This window comes from Giraffa tippelskirchi, chromosome 2 (assembly GCF_054371585.1).
Source record: "Giraffa tippelskirchi isolate mGirTip1 chromosome 2, T2T-mGirTip1v1.2.pri, whole genome shotgun sequence".
Classification (NCBI taxonomy): Eukaryota; Metazoa; Chordata; class Mammalia; order Artiodactyla; family Giraffidae; genus Giraffa; species Giraffa tippelskirchi.
Window position 1 is genome coordinate 122398060 of NC_137276.1, and position 21070 is coordinate 122419129.

General features: G+C 36.9%; 1 protein-coding gene across 50 annotated transcripts in view; it reads left to right on the plus strand.

The window, feature by feature from the left end:
* The window catches only part of MBNL1 (muscleblind like splicing regulator 1), a 209260-nt gene that overhangs the window by 155289 nt on the left and 32901 nt on the right, over positions 1–21070 (plus strand). For 39 of the 50 annotated variants that reach the window (XR_014076883.1, XR_014076882.1, XR_014076881.1 and 36 more), the window contains one exon: positions 13024–13194. Coding sequence is in view for 43 of the 50 variants with exons in the window: in XM_081570533.1 (XP_081426659.1) it covers positions 13024–13194 (171 nt within the window). In the remaining 7 variants the exon portion in view is untranslated. Of the gene's footprint in view, positions 1–13023; positions 13195–14253; positions 14365–21070 lie in introns of all 50 variants that reach the window. The other 11 variants (XR_014076876.1, XR_014076875.1, XM_081570525.1 and 8 more) reach the window with 1 other exon arrangement.

A 21070-nucleotide genomic window follows, 5' to 3' on the forward strand; every position in this document is an offset into this window, starting at 1 on the left:
CCAGGTTCAATCCTAGGTTGGGAAGGTAACCTGGAGAAGGGAATGGCTACCCTCTCCAGTATTCCTGCCTGGGAAATCCCATGGACAGAGGGGCCTGGCAGTCTATATGGTCCATAGGGTCGCAAAGAGTCAGACACAACTGAGTGACTAACATCTTCACTTTTTTGTTCATGGATTGATTTAGAGTGTTAATTTCTTTTTTTTTCCTTCCTTTTTTTTTGTGTCTGAAGAATTTTTTAATGTAAACTTATTTATAGTTGATTAGCAATGTTGTGTTAGTTTCAGATGTACAGCAAAGTGATTCAGTTCTACACACACGTATCTGTTGTTTTTCAAATTCTTTTCCCATTTAGGTTGTTACATAATATTGAACAGAGTTGTGCTATATAGTAGGTCCTTGTTGGTTATCCTTTTAAAATATAGCAGTGAGTACATGTCTATCCCAAACTCCCTTCTATCCCTTCCCCATCCTTCCCCTCTGGTAACTAGAAGTTCCTTCTCTAAGTCTGTTAGTCTGTTTCTGTTTTGTAAACAAGTTCATTTGTATCTTTTTTTTTTTAGCTTCCACATGTAAGTGATATCATACTATATTTCTCTACACTGGACAGAATACTTTATATTCTGAAATAAGGTCAGGACTGATTCACTTGGCAAACATTTCTTGGGCGTATTGACCTGGACTGGGCTGGGGGCACAAGGCTGAGGCGCAGCCCCCTCCTGGAGGCAGTCAGCATGGGAGGAAGACATGTAATTAGTGCACAGTAAAGCCCTGTGACCCTCTTGGGAGGAAGACAGTGCAAAGTGCCAAGGAACGTGAAACGACTATATCTACTAACAACCACCTGCTGTAGCCAGAGGTAGACAGTGTCAGATTCACAGATAACGTTGCTTTACTCAGTTAATGCACCCAAGCCCGGTGTTTAGAAGATCCGGGCTTTCAGCCTAAATGTTGATGATGTGATAGCAGGAGAAAAACATCATGTGACAGCTGCCTGTGCTTTTCCCTCTTACGTTCACATTCTGGCTTATTATAAAACAGTGTTGCCATGGCTGGCATTCCCGTGAGGCTCAACATCTCCATACTTTTCATTTTAAATAAGCACTTCAGAGTATCTCCACAGCTTCTGATTGCTGTTTAGAACAAGCACCTTGTAATGATTAAGCTTTTCAAATGCCGAAGTTTAAGTCACGACTTCAATACCCTTCTGCCTTAGAAACTCATCTTACAGATGTCTTGAAAGAGTTCCATAGTTCATAGGCATCTTTTCTATTTGTGTATTTATTGTTACAATGGATCATTTTCCAGAGAGCTGTTCCAGGATAGTAGAAATATAATGAATGATTTCTCTAAATTCAGAGACTTTCCTGTTTTATTCCCAGTAATAATTTTTAAGTAACTTTTGTTGATGTTTACTCTTAGATGTTTGGAAACCTGCCAGAGAAAGCCAGTGAAAGTCTCTAGGGGTAGGGGTGGGGGCAGAGGAGGAGAGAGGCTCAGATAACCTGTGTTGTAATACAGCTTTTTAACCTCAAGAGCTTTTTTTTTCACCCTGCGCCTGTGCTACTGCAGTCAGCATCCAATAGAGACGTATTCTGGGCCCAGGAGCCAATTGTCTTGCTCCTCGATACAGCCTGAAGTCTGAGGGAGGGCTGATGCCTGTGCACAATTTTAGCAAATTGTAATGGGGATGTTGGGCGGGGAGAAGGTGGGGCGGGGCGGGGGGGGGGTAGTGGAGTGCTTTCCCCACAGGGACTGAGGCAGTGGCATTGAGCACATTTTGTTCAAGTACAAAGTTGGTATGTCTGAAGGAGACAGTGGTCAGCAGTAATGAGGATCTTTGTTGCCTTACCTTTGCTTCATGCTCTGTCATTGTTTATGTGAAGCAGTAGCATTTAATGGCTGGACTTGAGGCGGAATCTATGAGGTCAGGAAGCTAGTGACATTTGTTTTCAGTTAGGGAATCCCAGAGTTTTTTATAATTTAAGGTTTATTGTAACTAAAAATAAATGTTAACATTTTAGAGATGTAGAAACAGGATTTGCTTTCCTATGTTTGTGGGCATGTAGGATCTACAATAAAACAAATAAAACAAATCCTTCATATAGATACAGAGTAATGGTATTACTTCACCAAAATGTTTTACCTCTTTAATTTCCTTTAGTTTCTTTAAATTGCTGAATGAAAATCTTACCCCTTAAAACCTTTCTGTATTATTATCTAACTTTATTTTTCACTTTTAATATATATATATATATATAATGGATCCTCTTTTCCTATATAAAATCACCTTTTCTTTACATGTGATCTGTCTAAATCACAGAGGCCAGGTTAGTGGAATCCATAGAAAGTCTAAGAACCTCTTGCCTCACTAGGACTCTTGTTGAAATGGATGATGTGAAGTAAGAGTTTAATTTTTTGGTGTTCAATTGTTTTCTTTTTAGTTTTCAGAGAAAGTGAAATTTATAAAAGAATCTTAATTCTTTTCCCTGACACATTGGAAATACTATTAGAGTAGTGTTCTCAAAATGTAGTTGCTTAGACATAGGTATACCTATGGTTGATTCACGTTGATGTTTGGCAGAAACCAACACAATATTGTAGAACAATTATTCTCCAATTAAAAATAGATAAATTTAACTATAAAGATAAAATTAGTTTCTTATATTGTGAAACATCTTTTCCTTTTGCAGAACTCAAGGGGGTTGAAGCTTTCATTGGTTCTGACCTATTCTGGATGAAGTCATCTATGATTTTAGTGTGAGCAATGTTTAGAAAAGCAGGCACGTGGAACAATGGTCAAGTGTTCATTGGTACAAATACATGCCTCTAATGTAATGGTGGGAGAAGGCAATGGCACCCCACTCCAGTACTCTTGCCTGGAAAATCCCATGGACCGAGGAGCCTGGTAGGCTACAGTCCATGGGGTCGCTAAGAGTCGGACACGACTGAGCGACTTCACTTTCCCTTTCATGCACTGGAGAAAGAAATGGCAATCCACTCCAGTATTCTTGCCTGGAGAATCCTAGGGACGGCAGAGCCTGGTGAGCTGCTGTCTATGGGGTCGCACAGAGTCGGACACGACTGAAGCGACTTAGCATAGCATAGCATAGCAATGTAATGGTGAAGAGCACTAACTTTGTAGTTAAACTGTCTGTGTTTAGCTATGTGTCCTTGAGCGAGAACCTCTCTCCTTCCCATTTGAAAAGGTATTTAAACATGGAGAGCTTTTGCTTTATCAATGTACTAGGAACTCAAATAGGTCTATAAAGAACTGCTTAAACAAGTCTTCCAAGGGGTTGTTAAGGGAAAAATTATGTGTGTTTGACTCAAGAAGTTTACCTCTTTTTTTACCCTCAGGAAAGCCCTAGAAAAAGCCCTAGAAATATAATAGAGACAACCATGCTGTAATCTGCCTAATCATGGTAGGATGATGAATCGGGTACTGTTTGTAAAACATTTTGTATTTCTCAATTGAAAGGCATGCGCTACAAATAGAGCTCTAAATTTTATTATGTAAATGTTCGTGCTTTTAATTATTAGCCAAGATTGAAGAGTGTCTGATTTGGATGCCATAAAACTTCAGAAGTGTTTCTGCTGCAAACAGTTTAGAAGTCTGGCAGTTGCTGTACCGCAAAAATAATGAAGCGATTGAAAAAATAATAGAAACATAGTGATCTGGCATTTCCAATTTTATGATGCCATAAAAAAGCAGCCAACAAATGTTGGACTGTTTAATGATACTGGCACCTAGCAAATGTCACTGGGCTTTCACAAGGTCATGGAGACTCTGGTTTGGCTCAGGGATGCTGGCCAGACCCATCTTTGGAGCCCAGGAAGACTGTGGAATAGTGACAGACAATAGGTGCCAGCTAAACCCTTTATAGCACTTCATAGATGGCTGCACACTGTTGTGGGACTTTGTGGCATAGAGAAGGCCAAGAGTAGGAGGAAAAAGTGAGACTGTTTCTTCTTACAGCATCCTATCAGAAGCAACTCTAAATATAAGTTCCTTGTGGGCCCTCTCTGAGGAGGCTAAGATTTCTTCAGATGACTATCAGCTGAAATTGTGTGCTGATACAACTGTTGCTGTCACAGTTGTATGTATATCTGATCTCTCACAGACAAAAGCTGCTGGAGAAAGGAATGGTGTTTTGGTTACGAGAATGTGTATGTGATTTGTTGCCTTTTTCCCTTTCTCCACCTCCTCAGAGGCAGCTAACCCGACTGTCATGAATTACATAATACTTATCTAGACGTGTAGAGTTTCAGTTATGCCATTTTCAAGATGATTAATGGGAGTTGTGCAATTAAAGCTCCTGAGTTCTCTGGGAAAAAAGTCATAGTATCCTGATGTTTGAGTTAAAGTGTGTTGCTATTGCGTCAGCATCGAGGATATTTTGGGGTCTTGTAAATGTCACTATTGGTTTTCATGTCCAAGAGTGGTCATCATCAAACTTAGGAATGTTCTACAAAATAGAGCCTAGAACATTTGAATGCTGGAGAGGCCTCTTGAAATAGCTAGGAAAGTCTAACCTAGAATTGCTTCCCTAAAGTCAGATTAGACTTGGGTGAGAAAAAGTGTAATGCCCAAGAAACAGAGTCTGTTACATCCTTTTATGTCCTTTCAAACCATGGTAAAATTACAAATTTAAACTCAGTAGATTCTGTATATGTGTGTGTGGATGTGTGTTTATACTTTTTTGTTTGTTTTACTGACAGTCTTAGTAGTTTTTAAGCCACAGTGTATATACGAACATGAACATTTTATGGGATCAGGAAAAGGAAGAAAAAAAGATTGTGTTATATTGTTTTTTGTTTGAAAACACTTTTGATCTGTAGTAATAAAGAAATTAGGAATATTTCAGTGAAAATACATTTATAGAGTTTTGCTTTTTTTTTTCTCTTACTGGTAGGAAAAATTTCTCCCAGCTCTTATGTTGATCTAAGCTCCAAGCATTTGTCCTTATGTTGATTGGATGAAGAAATAGCAATTTACACCTAAAAAGTTAAGCTTTAAGTATTGATGTAGTGTTGCTGTATTTTACTTCATGTTAAGTTTAGGAAACTAGAGATTAATTTCCCAGAAAAATAAGAGGAGAAATGATTCCTTTCTTCATGTTCTATGGGGATGCTAAGCATTTGTTCCTGGTGTTACCTGAAAGTCCAGTGAGGAAATTGAAACAGATATTGTGTTTGTTTTAAAGAATATTTTCTTGCTTTTTTAGATGGTAAAACTGACATAAGTACAAGGGTGCACCTATAATATGGCTTAGAGGGTCATAATATTTGAGAATAAAAAATGAATAGAAAAAATCCTGTTAATACGTCAGTATTATCTGTTTACCGTGTGGTACATCATAGTATTTAAATATAGCAAATTGATGGTTCTGACTTACTAACAATGTATATACTATAGTTGACCCTTGAACAACACAGGTTTGAATTGTGTAGGTGCACTCATACGTGGATTTTTTTTTCAATAAATACTGCTACAGTACCACACTATCCAAAGCTGCTTAAATTTACAGATGCCAAACTACCCATAAAGAGGGCCGACTGTAAGATTATATTCAGATTTTCAACTATGTTGAGGGAGGGGCTGGTGTCCCCAACAACCACCCCCTTACCAGACCCCCTGTGTTGTTCAGGTGTCAACTCATTGAGATGTAGTATAGAATCCTGTTTGTAAAACAAAAGAAAACAAATGATGACATCAAATCAGTGAAATCCCCCTGGAGACTAACAGAAAAAGGAACATATCTGCTTTGACCACTTCAGGAATTTTTTCTAAATGATAGTTCCATGTCCCTTTAAGTTTTATTCCATAACTTCCTAAAAGTTCTCATGTGTGTTTTCAAATAAAGCATGAAATAAAAATTTTAATCATATATCTTAAGTTTCTTAAAATTGCCGCAAAAGCAAAGTTTGAGTTTGTGATACATACACTGCTCTTGGAAATAGGTATCCAATTGGGGTGAATATATATGTGTGTATATGCGTAAGTACATTTGTACACATGTATTCATTTTCATATGATTAAAAACAACACTGTGCAATGGGTCCTCCAGAATTCCAGGTGGCAGTCAGAACTACTTTTCTGGGTTCTTTGGCTACTTAATTTATCTTTCTCAATAACTTCTTTTTCAAAGGAGAGAGTATGTGTCTAGCTTTCAGTTTTTCTGAAAAGACTTTGTAGGGAAATAAAATCAAGAAAATGTGGCTTGTCCTTAAAAAAAAATCAGCATCTTCAGTATTCCAGTTAACAAGTGAATGGATTGATATGACTGTTATGATTTCAGAATGTATTTAGTCTAAGATATACTATAGTCTTTGTTTTTATTTTAAATAAAATAATTTCATTTAAAACCCAAACAAACAAATAGTAAAACTCACATGTTCATACTTTGAAAGTTTTTAGAAGCTGCAGCTACTAGAATTTGGCAAAATTAGAAGGAGTACCACCCCTTTAGAGTCATGTGTTATAGTACAAATCTGTTATCTTATGTTCAAGGAAATTTCCGGAATAAAGAATTCTATCACTTAAATGTAAGAATGAAAATATTTAAAGCTACTAACAGATAAGTTTAGGTTAGCTGTTTTTAAATTATGCTTGCCCCTTTTACTAACTGAATGCTCATCTCTCTCTAAATTCACATATTGAAGCCCTGTCTCCAGTGTGGTTATATTTGGAGATGAGACTGGACCTCTAAGCAAATAGTTAAGGTTAAGGTCCTAAATGTGGGACCCTGATCTGAAAGGATTAATGTCTTAAGAGACCCCAGTGAGAGTGCTCTCTGTGCATGCATGCACCAAGGAAAGGCTATGTGAGGAAATAATAAGGTGACTGCAAGCCAGGCATAGAACTCTCACTGAAAACCAAATTGTCCAGACCCTTGGTCTTGGACTTCTAGCTTCCAGAACTGTGACAAAATATGTTTGTGTTCTTTAAACCACTCAGTCGATGGTATTTTGTTATAGTAGCCTGAGCAGATTAATATAGCTTTCATTAAATTCCATTAGGTATAAGCAGTGCTTAACTCTCAACTGAAGATGGTTTTACCCTCCCCTGGCTCCCAGGGGTGTTTTGGCAATGTTGAGACAATTTTGGGCAATTATCAAGAGATAATTTTGACGGTCATAACTGAGGGCAGGAGTGCTAGAGGCATCTAGTAGGCCAGGACTGCTGCTAACAGCCCCCATACCAAAGGCATATCTGGTTTCCAGTGTCAGTAGTGCTGAGGTAGAGAAACCTTGAACTACTTTTTAGAATGCATGTAATTTTTCAGCTGACACAGGTCCTTTATGGAAACAAGTGAATCATAAAGAGGTATACATAAGACCTATAATATCCTGTGTTTTAGATGCAATTAATTTATTTCCAATATTTGCAAAAGCCAACAAACTAATTCCTAGGGCTAAACTTACATTCATTCACTTAACTGAAAAAAAAAAAGCATTTAGCATATATATGTAAAATAAATTTTAAAATAAATATTATGTAAGTAAATTTATTCACCCTTGTCTTAGAATTGATAATTGAAAAGCATGACAGAACCATAAAAGTCATCATTTTGGAAAAGTATGAAGCAGTATTTCTTGACTGCCAATCACTCTCCCACCTTGGCAGAATTTTTGTGCGTATTTGTATTATCCTAGCTGGAAAAAAAAAAATTTGATCAAAAACCAGTAACGGTTTTCAGTAGGAAGCTACCAAATTCTTTTGCCAGTGTTTATGGCCAATATCTGAGCAATGAATATCTTTAGAAAGTGCTTCAAAACATTTACACATCTCAGCTGTTGCAAGGAAAATATTAGTTTTAACAATCGAAATATCAGAAAACCAGTATTTCCAATGAAAGTTGGAAAAGATTTTTGAGTGTTAGCTGGTATCCTTATAGGTTTTTCATTGTTCCTTTCTTTTCAGGAAATATGACAAATATGACTGCCCAAATATGACTGCCCAAATATGACTCAGTAATTTTAATCCTAAAACATAGTCACCATTTGGTAACTTAATGAGATGTCTTTTTGTATTCTGACCTCATAAGTCACTGTATTTCTTTTATTTTAGGTGGAAGAAATGAAATTAAAAACAGGAAATTTGTTTTTCTAGTTTTCAAATATAATTTTGGGTTTTTTTGGTTTTATTAAGTTTGGCCAAGTTCCAAGTAAGATGTTTTATTTTTGATTGTTAGCAGGTTCTTAAATATTGAAAATAGCTGGCAAATAGTTTTCTTATATCTCCAAATCGCCACCTCTGTTTTATTCAGTTTTCTCTTTATTCTACAATTTATACCTCATTGTATACATCATGTATCATTTTTAGATATGTATTATATATGCTCATACTATGTATATAATTATTTTAAAGTACACTTTATTAGTGGAGAAGGGAATGGCAAGCCACCCCAGTATTCTTGCCTGGAAAATCCCATGGACAGAGGAGCCTATAGGGCTACAGTCTGTGGGGTTGCAAAGAGTCGGACACAACTGAGCAACTAACACACACACACTCACTTTATTAGACTATAATGTTTAAAAATTAACTAGATATTTATTTTGAGGCTCAAACAATAGTGTACATCTTCTTGTTGGAATCACACTGTTTGTACTGATTTCAAAGGCTAGTAAGAAAACTCTTCAAGTCACAATTGAACAATTTGTGACTTCAGAAATTGAGGATTTGATGATTTGATCTCTCCATTGGCCTCAAATGATCTCTGATGACCATTATTGCTGTATATAGGCTTTTAAGACTTCAAGGGGAAATTTCTTACTTTTTTTGAACAGGTTACTTTTATTTAAAGATGTAGAAAAATTATTAGAGGAAAATGGGCTCATTCTGGATCAATATTTTATTGAACTTCCTTCATTTCCTTAAAATATACAGCATATGTATTACAAGGATATCTTTGGAATCTGTGTTGTTAACTTCTAAAAAGTCTCCTTGAATGGAGTCTAAGGTATTTACGATATAAGTTGTATAGCATCAGCTGGCCAGCTCACTGAGAGTAAGACTTCAGTGCAATCAACAAAAGTAAACCACAGAAACATAGCGTTGTGAGAAATGTATTAGAATGGCATTTTTTCTTAGTGGATATGCCAATATAGAATGATGATTAAGGGCAAGCTTATAGTTTTGATAATTGTCATATACTGTCATGGAGTTTTGCTACTCGTATTATTTTTAGTACTTTTAACAGATAGCGTGCTGGATTAGGCAACTGCTTGTTATTGGGCTTCCCTTGTGACTCAGCTGGTAAAGAATTCGCCTGCAGTGCGGGAGACCTGGGTTCTATCCCTGGATTGGGAAGATCCCCTGGAGAAGGGAAAGGCAACCCACTCCAGTATTCTGGCCTGGAGAGTCCCATGGACAGAGGAGCCTGGCAGGCTATGGTCCATACAGTTGCAAAGAATCTGACATGACTGAAGCAACTTAGTTCCATTCTATCTGTAGCAATCAGAACTTTACAAAAACTCACGTTTTTGCAGTAATCCTGCAACCCAATTTATTGTATCTTGGAGTAAAATCTCTAATGATTTAGAGATGTAGCTCCTATACAAAAATTTGTGTATGTGAGCAGAATATACTGATTGATTTTCTGTTTTTAGATGGTTTAGAATATATTCTCAACACTGTATAGAGTTTAGGATGCCAAGTGCATCGAATCTCTATACAGATCTTCTTTCCTCCTTAGTGAAACTTGGAGGCCCCCGTTACCTTTTCTCCTTTTCTTGTGGCAAGCTTTATTTGTTGTGTGTTCAGATTGCTGGCCTCTGAATAAAAGCATCATCAGGTTAGTACAACTCAGAGTCAAAATTTGGTATTAGATCTAGTTTTTATTCTATTATCTTCATTGTCTCCAGAATGGAGTTACAGTATAATTCATCTTTAAGCATTTAGTTAGAAATGTGCTTCATTCATTCTGCAAATGTTTATTGAGGTACAGGGCTGGGAACTTGGAGATGGATGAACCTGGAGAAGTACCAATGTCATATTTACCTTAACTCTCCATAGAAGGGTTTCCACTCATGGTTTTCCTCGGGGCTTAGGCAATTCTCTAGAAGAGGATGTTTATTCTAACTTACTTTTGACCTTTTTATTTGTCAAACCACAATTATTCAGCAGCACAGTCAGCATTAAACAAGTTTTGACCTTCCTAAGGAGCTAAGTTTATCTAATATCCATTGCGGAGGCTACTCTGTTATTTTTTCCACAGATGTCAATGAAAAATTCACGTGGCTTTGCAGAATTGTAGTTTATAGTGTTTCCTGTTATATCAGAATAACCTGGAATACTGTTAAAATGTAGGTCCCTGGACCCCCAGATCTGTTGCCACAAACTCTGTGTGAAAGAGGCTAGGTAGTCTACATACCTTTTCCACAAAATGTCCTCAGTTGATTCTTTGGGACATACATAGCTTTTTGAAAGTAAGGCTCCAATGCACTCAGATCAACCTGAGCATGGAAAGGGAGCTTGTGTAAGAAGCGTAGTAGAATGACATTTTTCCTGAGTACGTGTAGTAAAGACAGAATGAAAATCAAAGGGCCTGAGTTTTTATTAAATGTTTTGAGATGCAGTGATACAGAATATATGCTGATTTGTACGTGGTTTCTTTCCTTTACTGTTTGAATGTAGGCTGTGTTTGTAGGTTGGAGGACCCTAGAGGTTTGTGTTCCAGGGAGGCCTTAGGATGAAGAGAGAGGAAGACCAGTGTTGATGTTCACAAGGCTGCTTTCAGCGCCCAGGGCTGTCTCTGTGTTATTTATGGAATTTGTGGAACTATAGAAAGTGATCTGAGTGAACTGACATTAACTGAATCCTCAGAGTGGATATAACCCAGCTTATCTGAACTTAAATAAGTCCAATCTTAGTAAGAAATATGATGTGGAGATATTGATAACCAGAATTTTTCTTAGAACCAAGTTATTCTTTGTACTGAAAAAGTAGATTTTCTCTAAAATATCCAAACGTCGATATTTCTGATATCAGACCATGTGTCATCCATGGTTGGCCAGTCATTCACAATGGTTTGTCTTGTGACTTGAAGTGTTGTTTTTGTGAAAGTTGCTTTGCATCCAGATGATTTTAAGCTAATAGTATGCTCATGATCTCAACAGATATCAGGCATGGTGATTTCCTATGGAATAAATCAGAGAGATGTACATGTTACTTTACTTATGAATGTATCGATAGCTGTGATTAATGGTATAAAAGTTACCTTCATGCCAATATTTTGCTTTTCTGCTATTGTGTATACAATTTAAAATGTGCTGAGAGTGGTGATAATAGCAGCTTCTGATCTTCCCCTTGTTCCTCTAAGAGTACTGGGCAGGGCCGAGGATGTGACATATACAGTATCTCTTTTAATCTTCAAAATAAACTTGTAGTGTAGGTTATATAGGGTTTCCCTATATAGTGTAGGTTATATAGGGCCAATGCAGAAGACATAAGGGACATGGTTTCGATCCCTGGGTAGGGAAGATTGCCTGGAGATGGACATGGCAACCTTCTCCAGTATTCTTGCCTGGAGAACCCCATGGACAGAGGAGCCTGGCGGGCCACAGTCCATAGGGTCGCAGAAGTTGGACACTACTGAAGCGACTTAGCACACATGCACGTAGGTTATATAGCAATTTTGAAATGAATGAAAGCCTGAGGCTTAAAGATGTTAGTTTTTTATGCAGTTCATGTAGCTGATGAGTGAAGGAGCTCGGCCTCTGCCCCACGTCCTGAGACTTGTAATGTCCTTGCTGTTGACCACTGTTCTCTACTGCCTCCTAACTTGAAATATTATTAGTAATGCTTTATTACATAAAGCTTGTTAACAGAGCAGGCAGTATCCTATGATATAAGCCTGTGGATAAACTTATTCCCGAAAACCTTAATCAAAATAAGCCAGAAATAGGTCATTAAAATTAGAATTCTGATAGATTTTCTCACAAACATCAGTTTTCTGAGTCAGTTTACATTACAAGGTCAAAATATGGTAAACAGGTTTTTCTTAGAAAAATCAAAGAAAGCTCAAGAAGGTGGTTCATGGCTTCAATTAAGTCTTTTTTTACCCTCACAAACAGTTCTAACTAAACTTAATGGTGAAAGAGATTATGAGGTAATAACTAAGGAGATAAGTTGCTATCAATATGACTTGACAATACGGTATTGAAATAAATGGGTCTGTCCCTGACAATATTTCATAATACAGACTTTTATATATATTTTGATGAGAAGAATCATCCCAAAAGAAACATATATTCATATTTATTATTTTTATAGTAACTTATTTTGTTTCTCCATTTTATGCTATAAGTTTTTGAAGGGTTAGCATATCTGTTTCTGTTATTTTATAGTTCTTAGGTAATGGAGAATAGATTTATTGCGGAAAGGTTAAAGGCTGCATTTTTCACCAATATTTCATTATACTTACTGATTTCTGTATTCAACAGGAAATATGTAGGAATTTCCTCCCTTTCATCTGTACATTTCTTAATGTATAGGCTCATAAAGCTTAGTGGTAATTTTAACTTCTTATGAGATATGTGTAAAGGTGTTTTACTAAAGATAGTGTGCCTTGAGTCCTGTAAGTTTATTCCCTTACAACTCAGTGCAAGTTAAAATAGATAGTAAAACTTCATGATTCTTTTGGGTTCATTAAAGTTAGCTAGGAGACATTAAGGAAGGAGCCTAAAATTTTTATTTGATATTCTGTGTTAATATTACCCTAGCAGTTTGTAGATTTTTAAACTTGGATCTAGCAATATTAGTGCTAATATTTTAATACAGGAACTTCTCTAAGCTTGAAACTTTTTGAAATGTCTTAATACCTCATTTTGATAATAGATTTGAATGAGTTCATTATTCATAAATGTATTCAAATGCGTTATAAAGTCATTGGATAATACATTGTGTGAAAGACTCATGGTAGATTCAAGTGATAAGTTTGTATTATTATGATTTTTTTTTTTTTAAGATTTGTCAATTTTATTTTTTTAAGATGATGTTCTCTGCTTTCGTTACTTAGGGTCGTTGCTCCAGGGAGAACTGCAAATATCTTCATCCACCCCCACACTTAAAAACACAATTGGAGATAAATGGGCGCAATAACTTGATTCAGCAGAAGAACATGGCCATGTTGGCCCAGCAAATGCAACTAGCCAATGCCATGATGCCTGGTGCCCCATTACAACCCGTGGTAAGCATGTTCTTAGTTCTCATTCCTTAAGTTTGTCTTGCTGAGTGCTCAATTTCAGTGTTAAACTGGTGATTGCATTAGATCAAGTGAACACAGGTAACAGTATCAGTTGCCTAGCATCTTCCAGCAAAACTATCAGTCAAACCCTGGAAACAATTTCCCTGGGAACAATTTTTACACGATGAAGTTACTCATCTTCTGGCTAAATCATGTGAAAATTGACATGATAGGATGTTTATCCCCTCAAATTATCTTCAAATTAAATCCTGTGACTTGCAGATGTACAATGGTCTTTTTAAAAATGACCATTAAACTCATCAGTATAGTCTAGGTGCATTTTCAGGCTACCTTTTTAACACTAATAGTCATTTTGAAAATTGGTGTAAATCATCTTTAATTTTGAGTAAATGTTTCCCTTCCCTCTCTTATTAAAGAGAATCTATATAGTTCTCTTTCTTGAAAAGGAGCCTTTGTTATTCTTTTAAACTTATTATGAATTAAAACTATTTGGTAGTTACAGATGCTAGGAAAATTCTGACAGTGGTGAATCCATATCATAGATCTGGAAGTCTCATCAGAGAACTAATCAGGAGAGGCGGAAACTCATATGGACTTTTTAGGGGAAAACGCTAAATTTTATAAACTCTAGGTGGTCACACAGATTTAATGTTTACTGAACAGTGTAGGTAGATAACCTTTGATTCTGAGCATATTTATTTATTTGTTTGTTTGAATTTGGGGGGAGGGTGTATGTGACATATGACTTTAATAACCTTTACTCACATTTATCCACAAAAATGTAAGATATTAATATCATAACTAAGTTGCAAAAGATGTTTTGATATTAATTTTGATATAGTAATTTTGTATTTAAATGCATGTTGAAATTTTCAATAATTGGAATATTCCTGTCACTGACTTATATGCAATATTATGGGGTCCTAGAAATGTGAAGACCCACGTTTTTTTGATATGGCAACTGTAGCATGTGTGCTAACTAATTTTTTTTCCTAATACATTTTAACACCTGAACTCAATGTAATTATTATTCTCTCTTAGAACTTAATGAACCAATCATTCCAAAAAAGAGGGGGGGATTGCATTTCGAGGTGGGAGGGATCTCCAAATCCAATCGGCAGTGATACCAATTATCAATACTATACAGTTGAGGTGAGAGAATGTTATAATTCTGTTTTCACTTGATATATTTTTTTTCCATTATTGGGAACTCAGTTAACAATATGATATCTTAAATTTGTTTCTGTGACATCTGTTAATTTCACATGTCTGTGTGGGGATAGCATGAAGATTTCCGTTTGGTTAAAAAAAAAAAGTCTTCTCTTTCTCTCTAGCATAAAATATAGGACAAGAGTTGTCTTACACTTGACTCTTACACGGTTTCAAAGATGTGATAAATCCTTGGGGTGGCTGCTGCTTTAATTGATATAAGATCTTTCCTTGGTGTGAGGTACTTTGTTCTACTTAAACATTTCAAGCGTGCTTACCATCAGGCTCCTCCCTCTCAGTGTCCCGGAGCACCTCTGACATCAGCAAGTGTGGTTCCCAGACGACAAGGACAGGTCATGACAGTGAGTTCCTCACTGTGAAGTATTGGCTCGTCTCCTGAGGCAGTCCTTGAATTTTACTCTCAAGGCCCTTTCAGGGTCATCATATGCGTAATCTTGTGACAAACTCCTAAACAGCATTTCTGCTCATGTCTTTGAAATACTATTAACAAAATATGTGTTGTTTATGAGATCACTAAATCACAGATTTATGAAACCAGAAAAATTACATTTTGTGGTGTTTTTGTTGGAAAATTCTCCACTTAGACAAAGCATTTATTTTTATTAGTTGTGAGCCCATTCAGATTTTATGTTAATTTTTTTTGATGCGACTAGATTTGAATGTGGAATTACCCTTCTAAAGGCATCCTGAGATCATAGTCTAAAAATAGACTCCATTCAGAGTGATGTTTTTGCAATGAGTATAGAAGTCATTTTAATTATTCAATTTTGAAACATTTGGGCTTTTAATGACTGTAGAGAAGGCTTTACTTGAGGAAATTTGCCTTCAAAACCCCACCTGAGACTCTTTGATCGTTCTTGTAGCAAGCCCTGTTTTGATGAAGATAATGATATGGAGATTCAGAAATAAATGAGATGGTCATAACCAGCTGCTTACTGGAATTTTAGTGCTGAGCCTACAAACAGAAATTACAGCAGGGCTGGAAGGTTAGGAAATATGGAAAAAGGTTGCTCTCAAAAGGAGATGGCCATTAGAATAGATGGTGCTACACAAAGACATGCTATAAACTTGGATCCAACCCACATAGTGGTGATATCAGAGGAGATGATATTGTGAGCAGATTTGTAACCTAGGGAGTAGCAGGAATATCTTAAGTAGTGGCAACGTTTTTAGTCAGTTAGGTAAAGCATCTTAGTTCTCTATGGCCAACCAGTGTAACCCCCAAACCATAACTGGAGGAAACATGAAAAGAGGAGGGAGCTATGAAGGTCTAATCAAATTCATAAGCATTTAGTGTTATTCCTGACATGTAGCAGAGATTTTAAAAAATTGCTAATAGGTGAAAGAACTAAGGAAGGAAGGAGAAACATGGGAAAAACAGAAATTCACAGTAGGTTACCTACCCAAGACTCCAAAGGAATTGTAACTGGGAACCAGAACCCAGTCCAGTTATAGAAACTGCAGCATAGAATGGGGTAGTCAGGGACTTCATGAATGTACTGTTGGGACCAGGAAATAGCTAGCATGCCTCTGAGTTTAGTTTCTCATTTTCTCACAAAGTTAGAGAGAACTAGGTCGTAAATTTAAGATCCCCAGGACACAACACTGGACTGATCTTGGAAATGGTGGGATTTATAGGAGAGTTTCTTGTTTTCATGGACTTGATTATGTTGTAGTGAAATGTGCCAAACCATGAATCAGAAAGAGAACATAACATTGAGGATGGGGAGTAATTACAGTACTCTGAGGGCATTTAAGGCGTTCAGCACTTTCTGCATCTTCAATCCTCACAACCATACTCTAAGGTAGGGAATATTATCCAGCTTTAGCGATGGAGACTCAGGGGTTCAGAGATTTACTAGTTTGCCCAAGTTACATAGCTAGTGAGGAGGAGGGCCACGATTTTCACCCAGGCTCTTCAGGTTCTGGTGTCCATGCTATAGAAACACTAAATGCATACATGTCACCAACCCACTTTGGGTCTTTGGTTGATTCATTAAAAATCCCTGACCTTCTTCAACATATAGTGAAAAGTTTAGTAAGACGTATTACTTGCAAGATCCTACCAACTATATAATTATTCCCGTTTCATAAGATAAGAAAATTGGTAGTTGAAATTAAGTAATTGAATCTGTGTGTCTACTTCCTTAAATTTATCATAGTAAATCATCAAATAATTGGTATTAATTGTATTGTCATTTCTCAATGACTAATAAAAATGCAAACAGTTTGTTGTATGGTTTTTGAAGATAAATAGAGGACCTAGAGTATTTAATTATCCAAATTAAAAAATAATAATTTTGGATTTTTTTTTATCTAGATAATACTTTTAAAGTAGATTTAAAAAATGGTCAGAGAAGCCTGGCAGGCTACAGTCCATAGAGTTACAAAGAATTGGACACGACTGAGCAACTAACACACACACAGTACTTTAAAAAATACTATTACTTTGTCATGCACTCTCTGATACAAAGTAATCTAACAAGAAATTGCTAAATAGCCAAAAATAGACTGCACCTAGGATTTCACAACTTGGAGGCATCTCTTATATTTCTTTGGTCCATCTCAGAGAGATGCTTTTCAGAAATTCTGTCGATTCCAGGTTCTTGGCATTGCCCTTGAAGAAATCTGCATCAGCAGTGTTTTGAGGAGCTGTATCTGAGCTCTAGAGGCCCCCTAGCCATGCCCCCTCCCATGCCTTTCCCTGTGCACCCAAAGGTTGGCCTTGACTAACCATAATTTCCCATGGTAGCTGCCCTGAAGGTACACAAACTAGCCACTTAGAAGTGCAGAACTCATGTCGAATTCCCTATGCATTTCATGAATTCAGAGTAGCCTCAGTTCATTCAGTTCAGTTCAGACGCTCAGCCATGTCCAACTCTTTGTGACCCCATGGACTGCAGCACGCCAGGCCTCCCTGTCCATCACCAACTCCCAGAACTTACTCAAATTCATATCCATCGAGTCGGTGACGCCATCCAACCATTTTATCCTCTGTCGTCCTGTTCTCCTCCTGCCTTCAATCTTTCCCAGCATCAGGGTCTTTTCCAGTGAGTCAGTTCTTTGCATCAGGTGGCCAAAGTATTGGAGTTTCAGCTTCAACATCAGTCCTTCCAATGACTATTCAGGACTTATTTCTTTTAGGATTGGCTGGTTGGATCTTGCAGTCCAAGGGACTCTCAAGAGTCTTCTCCAACATGACAGTTCAAAAGCATCAATTCTTCTGCGCTCAGCTTTTTTTATAGTCCAACTCTCACATCTATACATGACTACTGGAAAAACCATAGCCTGGACTAGATGGACTTTAGTTGGCAAAGTAATGTCTCTGCTTTTTAATATGCTGCCTAGGTTGGTCATAGCTTTTCTTCCAAGGAGCAAGCATCTTTTAATTTCGTGGCTGCAGTCACCATCTGCAGTGATTTTGGAGCCCAAGAAAATAAAAGCCTGTCATTGTTTCCATCTGTTTGCCATGAAGTGATGGGACCAGATATCATGATCTTAGTTTTCTGAATGTTGAGTTTTAAGTCAGCCTTTTCACTCTCCTCTTTCACGTTCATCAAGAGGCTCTCTAGTTCTTCTTTACTTTCTGCCATAAGGGTAGTGTCATCTACATATCTGAAGTTATTGATATTTCTCCCAGCAATCTTGATTCCAGCTTGTGCTTCATCCAGCCTGGCATTTCGTATGATGTATTCTGCGTATAAGTTGAATAAGCAGGGTGACAATATACAGCCTTGACGTATTCTTTTTCCAACTTGGAGCCAGTCTGTTGTTCCATGTCCAGTTCTAACTATTGCTTCTTAGGGACAGAGAAATTCAAAGTTACTGGATTTAGCTAAAGCCTTAGAAGCTCCTTTGCTGCTCCTGTCACCTTGCCTTTGCTGTCACTTCATGTCCAAGCATTTTTGTCAGTTGATTGCTGAAAGCTTTGAAGTTGTCATTTGTCACACTTCCAGGAACACCTAGAAATTCTTAAATTGTGTTTTAGTGCTTTACTTTTTAGTTTATCCAACTAGTGGTTGAGATAAGGCTGCTTTATCCTCAAGTACTTCTGGTAAAATGTTTCCAGGTCAGTCACCCTGAGTATTATTGCATCCAACCTGCCCGTCTTACTGCCTGATTCTGTCAAGGAGCCTCTGCTTCTTCAAGCAGCTTGAGAATGGGCCCTGAATCTTAGGCACCAGCCTGTGTTTGTTAATACCTTTCTTTGTGGAGGACTAGAAGTGAGTCTGCTTTTTTAAGTATTTATTATTTCAGGAGAACTCGCTTGAAGGATAATGTGAAATTTAGAATAAAGGAAGTGGTCATATGATTTGCCCAGTCAGCAAGTCAGTCTAGAAGCAGAGTTTAAAACAGTATTTCTCATTTTATTCCAATCATGTGCTACCTTGTTAGAAAAAAATACACTGTGATGTGAATTTGTTAATAATTCCCGTTAGCTTTTGGCTCTGTGTTTACATGCAAAATAATTGTTTACAGAGACTGTTTATAGCTTTTGTACAGGGTTGTACCTACCCAGAAACTTGGCTTTGTACACCTTGATTGTGAGCTGTTAATTTTTTTAAAAGCTTTGTTTTCCCCTGCTTAAAAGTTTGATCTTCACAAACACACACATGCATACATACCCATAAAATCTAGAAAACTCTTGACTTAAAATTTGTGTTCTATATCCCAGAACATACTGATTATGTATTATCTATTTTATATACTCCCTCCATTTTATTAAAATTAGCAAACATTGTATGCAAACGCTGTTTCACACAGTGTTTAAAATAAAATAAATTAGGACCCCCATGATATTTGCAAGATTACAGCATGGTAACAGTATGTTAATGAAGCTTAGTTCAGTATAAAAAAAAATGTAACAATTGAAAATAAAATAAATTTTAAACAAGCATAGTAAAGAAATTAATGATTAAAATTTGAGATTGGGAGAAAATAACACAAAATCTTTTTAAATGTTCAGATATGTGTACTAGAAAATATTTAATGTATTTACTAGTTAGTTTTTGTGGCAGAGAAAAACAGCAAATCCATAAATATATTTGTTAAGCAAATATTTGTAGAGACCTGTATAGATACCAAGTGCTGGATATATTAGTAGACAATGTACAATGCATGAGACTGCACTCTGAGAGCCCAAGTAGAAGAGGTGGTTAAGTAAACACACTTAGTGATCAGTACTGGATCCTAGTGATGAAGAGTTACATAGGAACTGAGGGCAGGAAAATTCCTTTCATAGTTGGAGCTGTGGATGAATCAGGACAAACACCAAGAGATAGAGTCCTGATTCTTGAAGCCTAGTTAGTTAATAAGCATTTGGGCTTGGCAGGATCAGCCTCTGTTGTGGAGGGAAACCCATGTTTAAAAGCAGGGAGCCATAAGGAAACATGTGTTCTTAGAGACCTCATATAGAATCTGAAAAGTGGACCCATTTCTGTTTTTAAATAGTAGAAGACCGCATAGTATATGGAATTGGACTTCCCCAGGAGCTTAAAAAAATACTGTTGCCTAGAAAATTCTGATGAATGGAGAGTTTATTTAACCAGGGCATTCTGGGCTCCAGGTTGTCTGGGTGATTCTGTTGGACAGCCAGCATTGAGAACCACTGGTTTTAGAACCACCTGGTATCAAACATAGAGGTGTGCAAGTCATAGGTCTCCATGCACTCATTTGTGACCATACTTACATAGTCTCGGTGAACCCTTTTCCTTATATGCTAAATGGAACTAATAATATCCACCTGATAAGGCTGTAATTTATTCACCCTTTCATTCATTCATTCTTTCACTCAGATACTTATTCAGTGTGTATTTATCGAATGCCTATTGTATACCAGACATCGTTTTCAGTTCTGGAGACTTAATAGTGAACTAAATGTGTCTCCCCTCCTCCTTGACACAAAAGCAGTGGAGGTTTTGCTTTTGTTTGCTCCAAGGAATTTATTTTCTACTATTATGAGGATTAAATATAATAACACAGGTAAAACGCTTAGCACAATACCTGGCACACAATAAATAGAATTATTGTAATAATCATGTTTGCACACATTTAACTAGGGTCCTAAAGTGAAATTGAATAATGTTTTCATTCATAATAAAGCCTGATTACCTTTAATGGAATCAAATGTCTCATTTAAAACAAACAAATGATTAGCCCATAAATGCACCAGCATTAGTAAGATTGCAGTTTGTTTTTCTCTGTTGAGGGTGTTCACTGGCAAAAAAGGCAATCATAAAGCAACCTTCCTTATGCCTTCTGGGAACAAAGATCTGTAAATCATTATTATAAGGATGTAGTCAGGTTCAAATGCACCAGTTACAGAATTATACATTTTTCTGTGGATACTTAGGAGAAAATAGGATGCTTCTTGATAATACCATTGCATTAATATCAGTCCTTGCAATTCTGCTGAACTCTGCAGGATGGCATTTGGAATAGAGAACTGGCATTGCCACAGTTCAAGCGCTTCACTAGTCTGATTAGGGCCCTCTGATGGGGCCAGCAATGACCTACCTCCAGCAAGGTGCTCCTTGAAAAAGGGATATAATGAATTTACAAAAGCTCAGAAGAAATGAAGGGATGTTGTGCTTTGATGGGGATGTTTTTTGGGCAACTTTTGGAATCA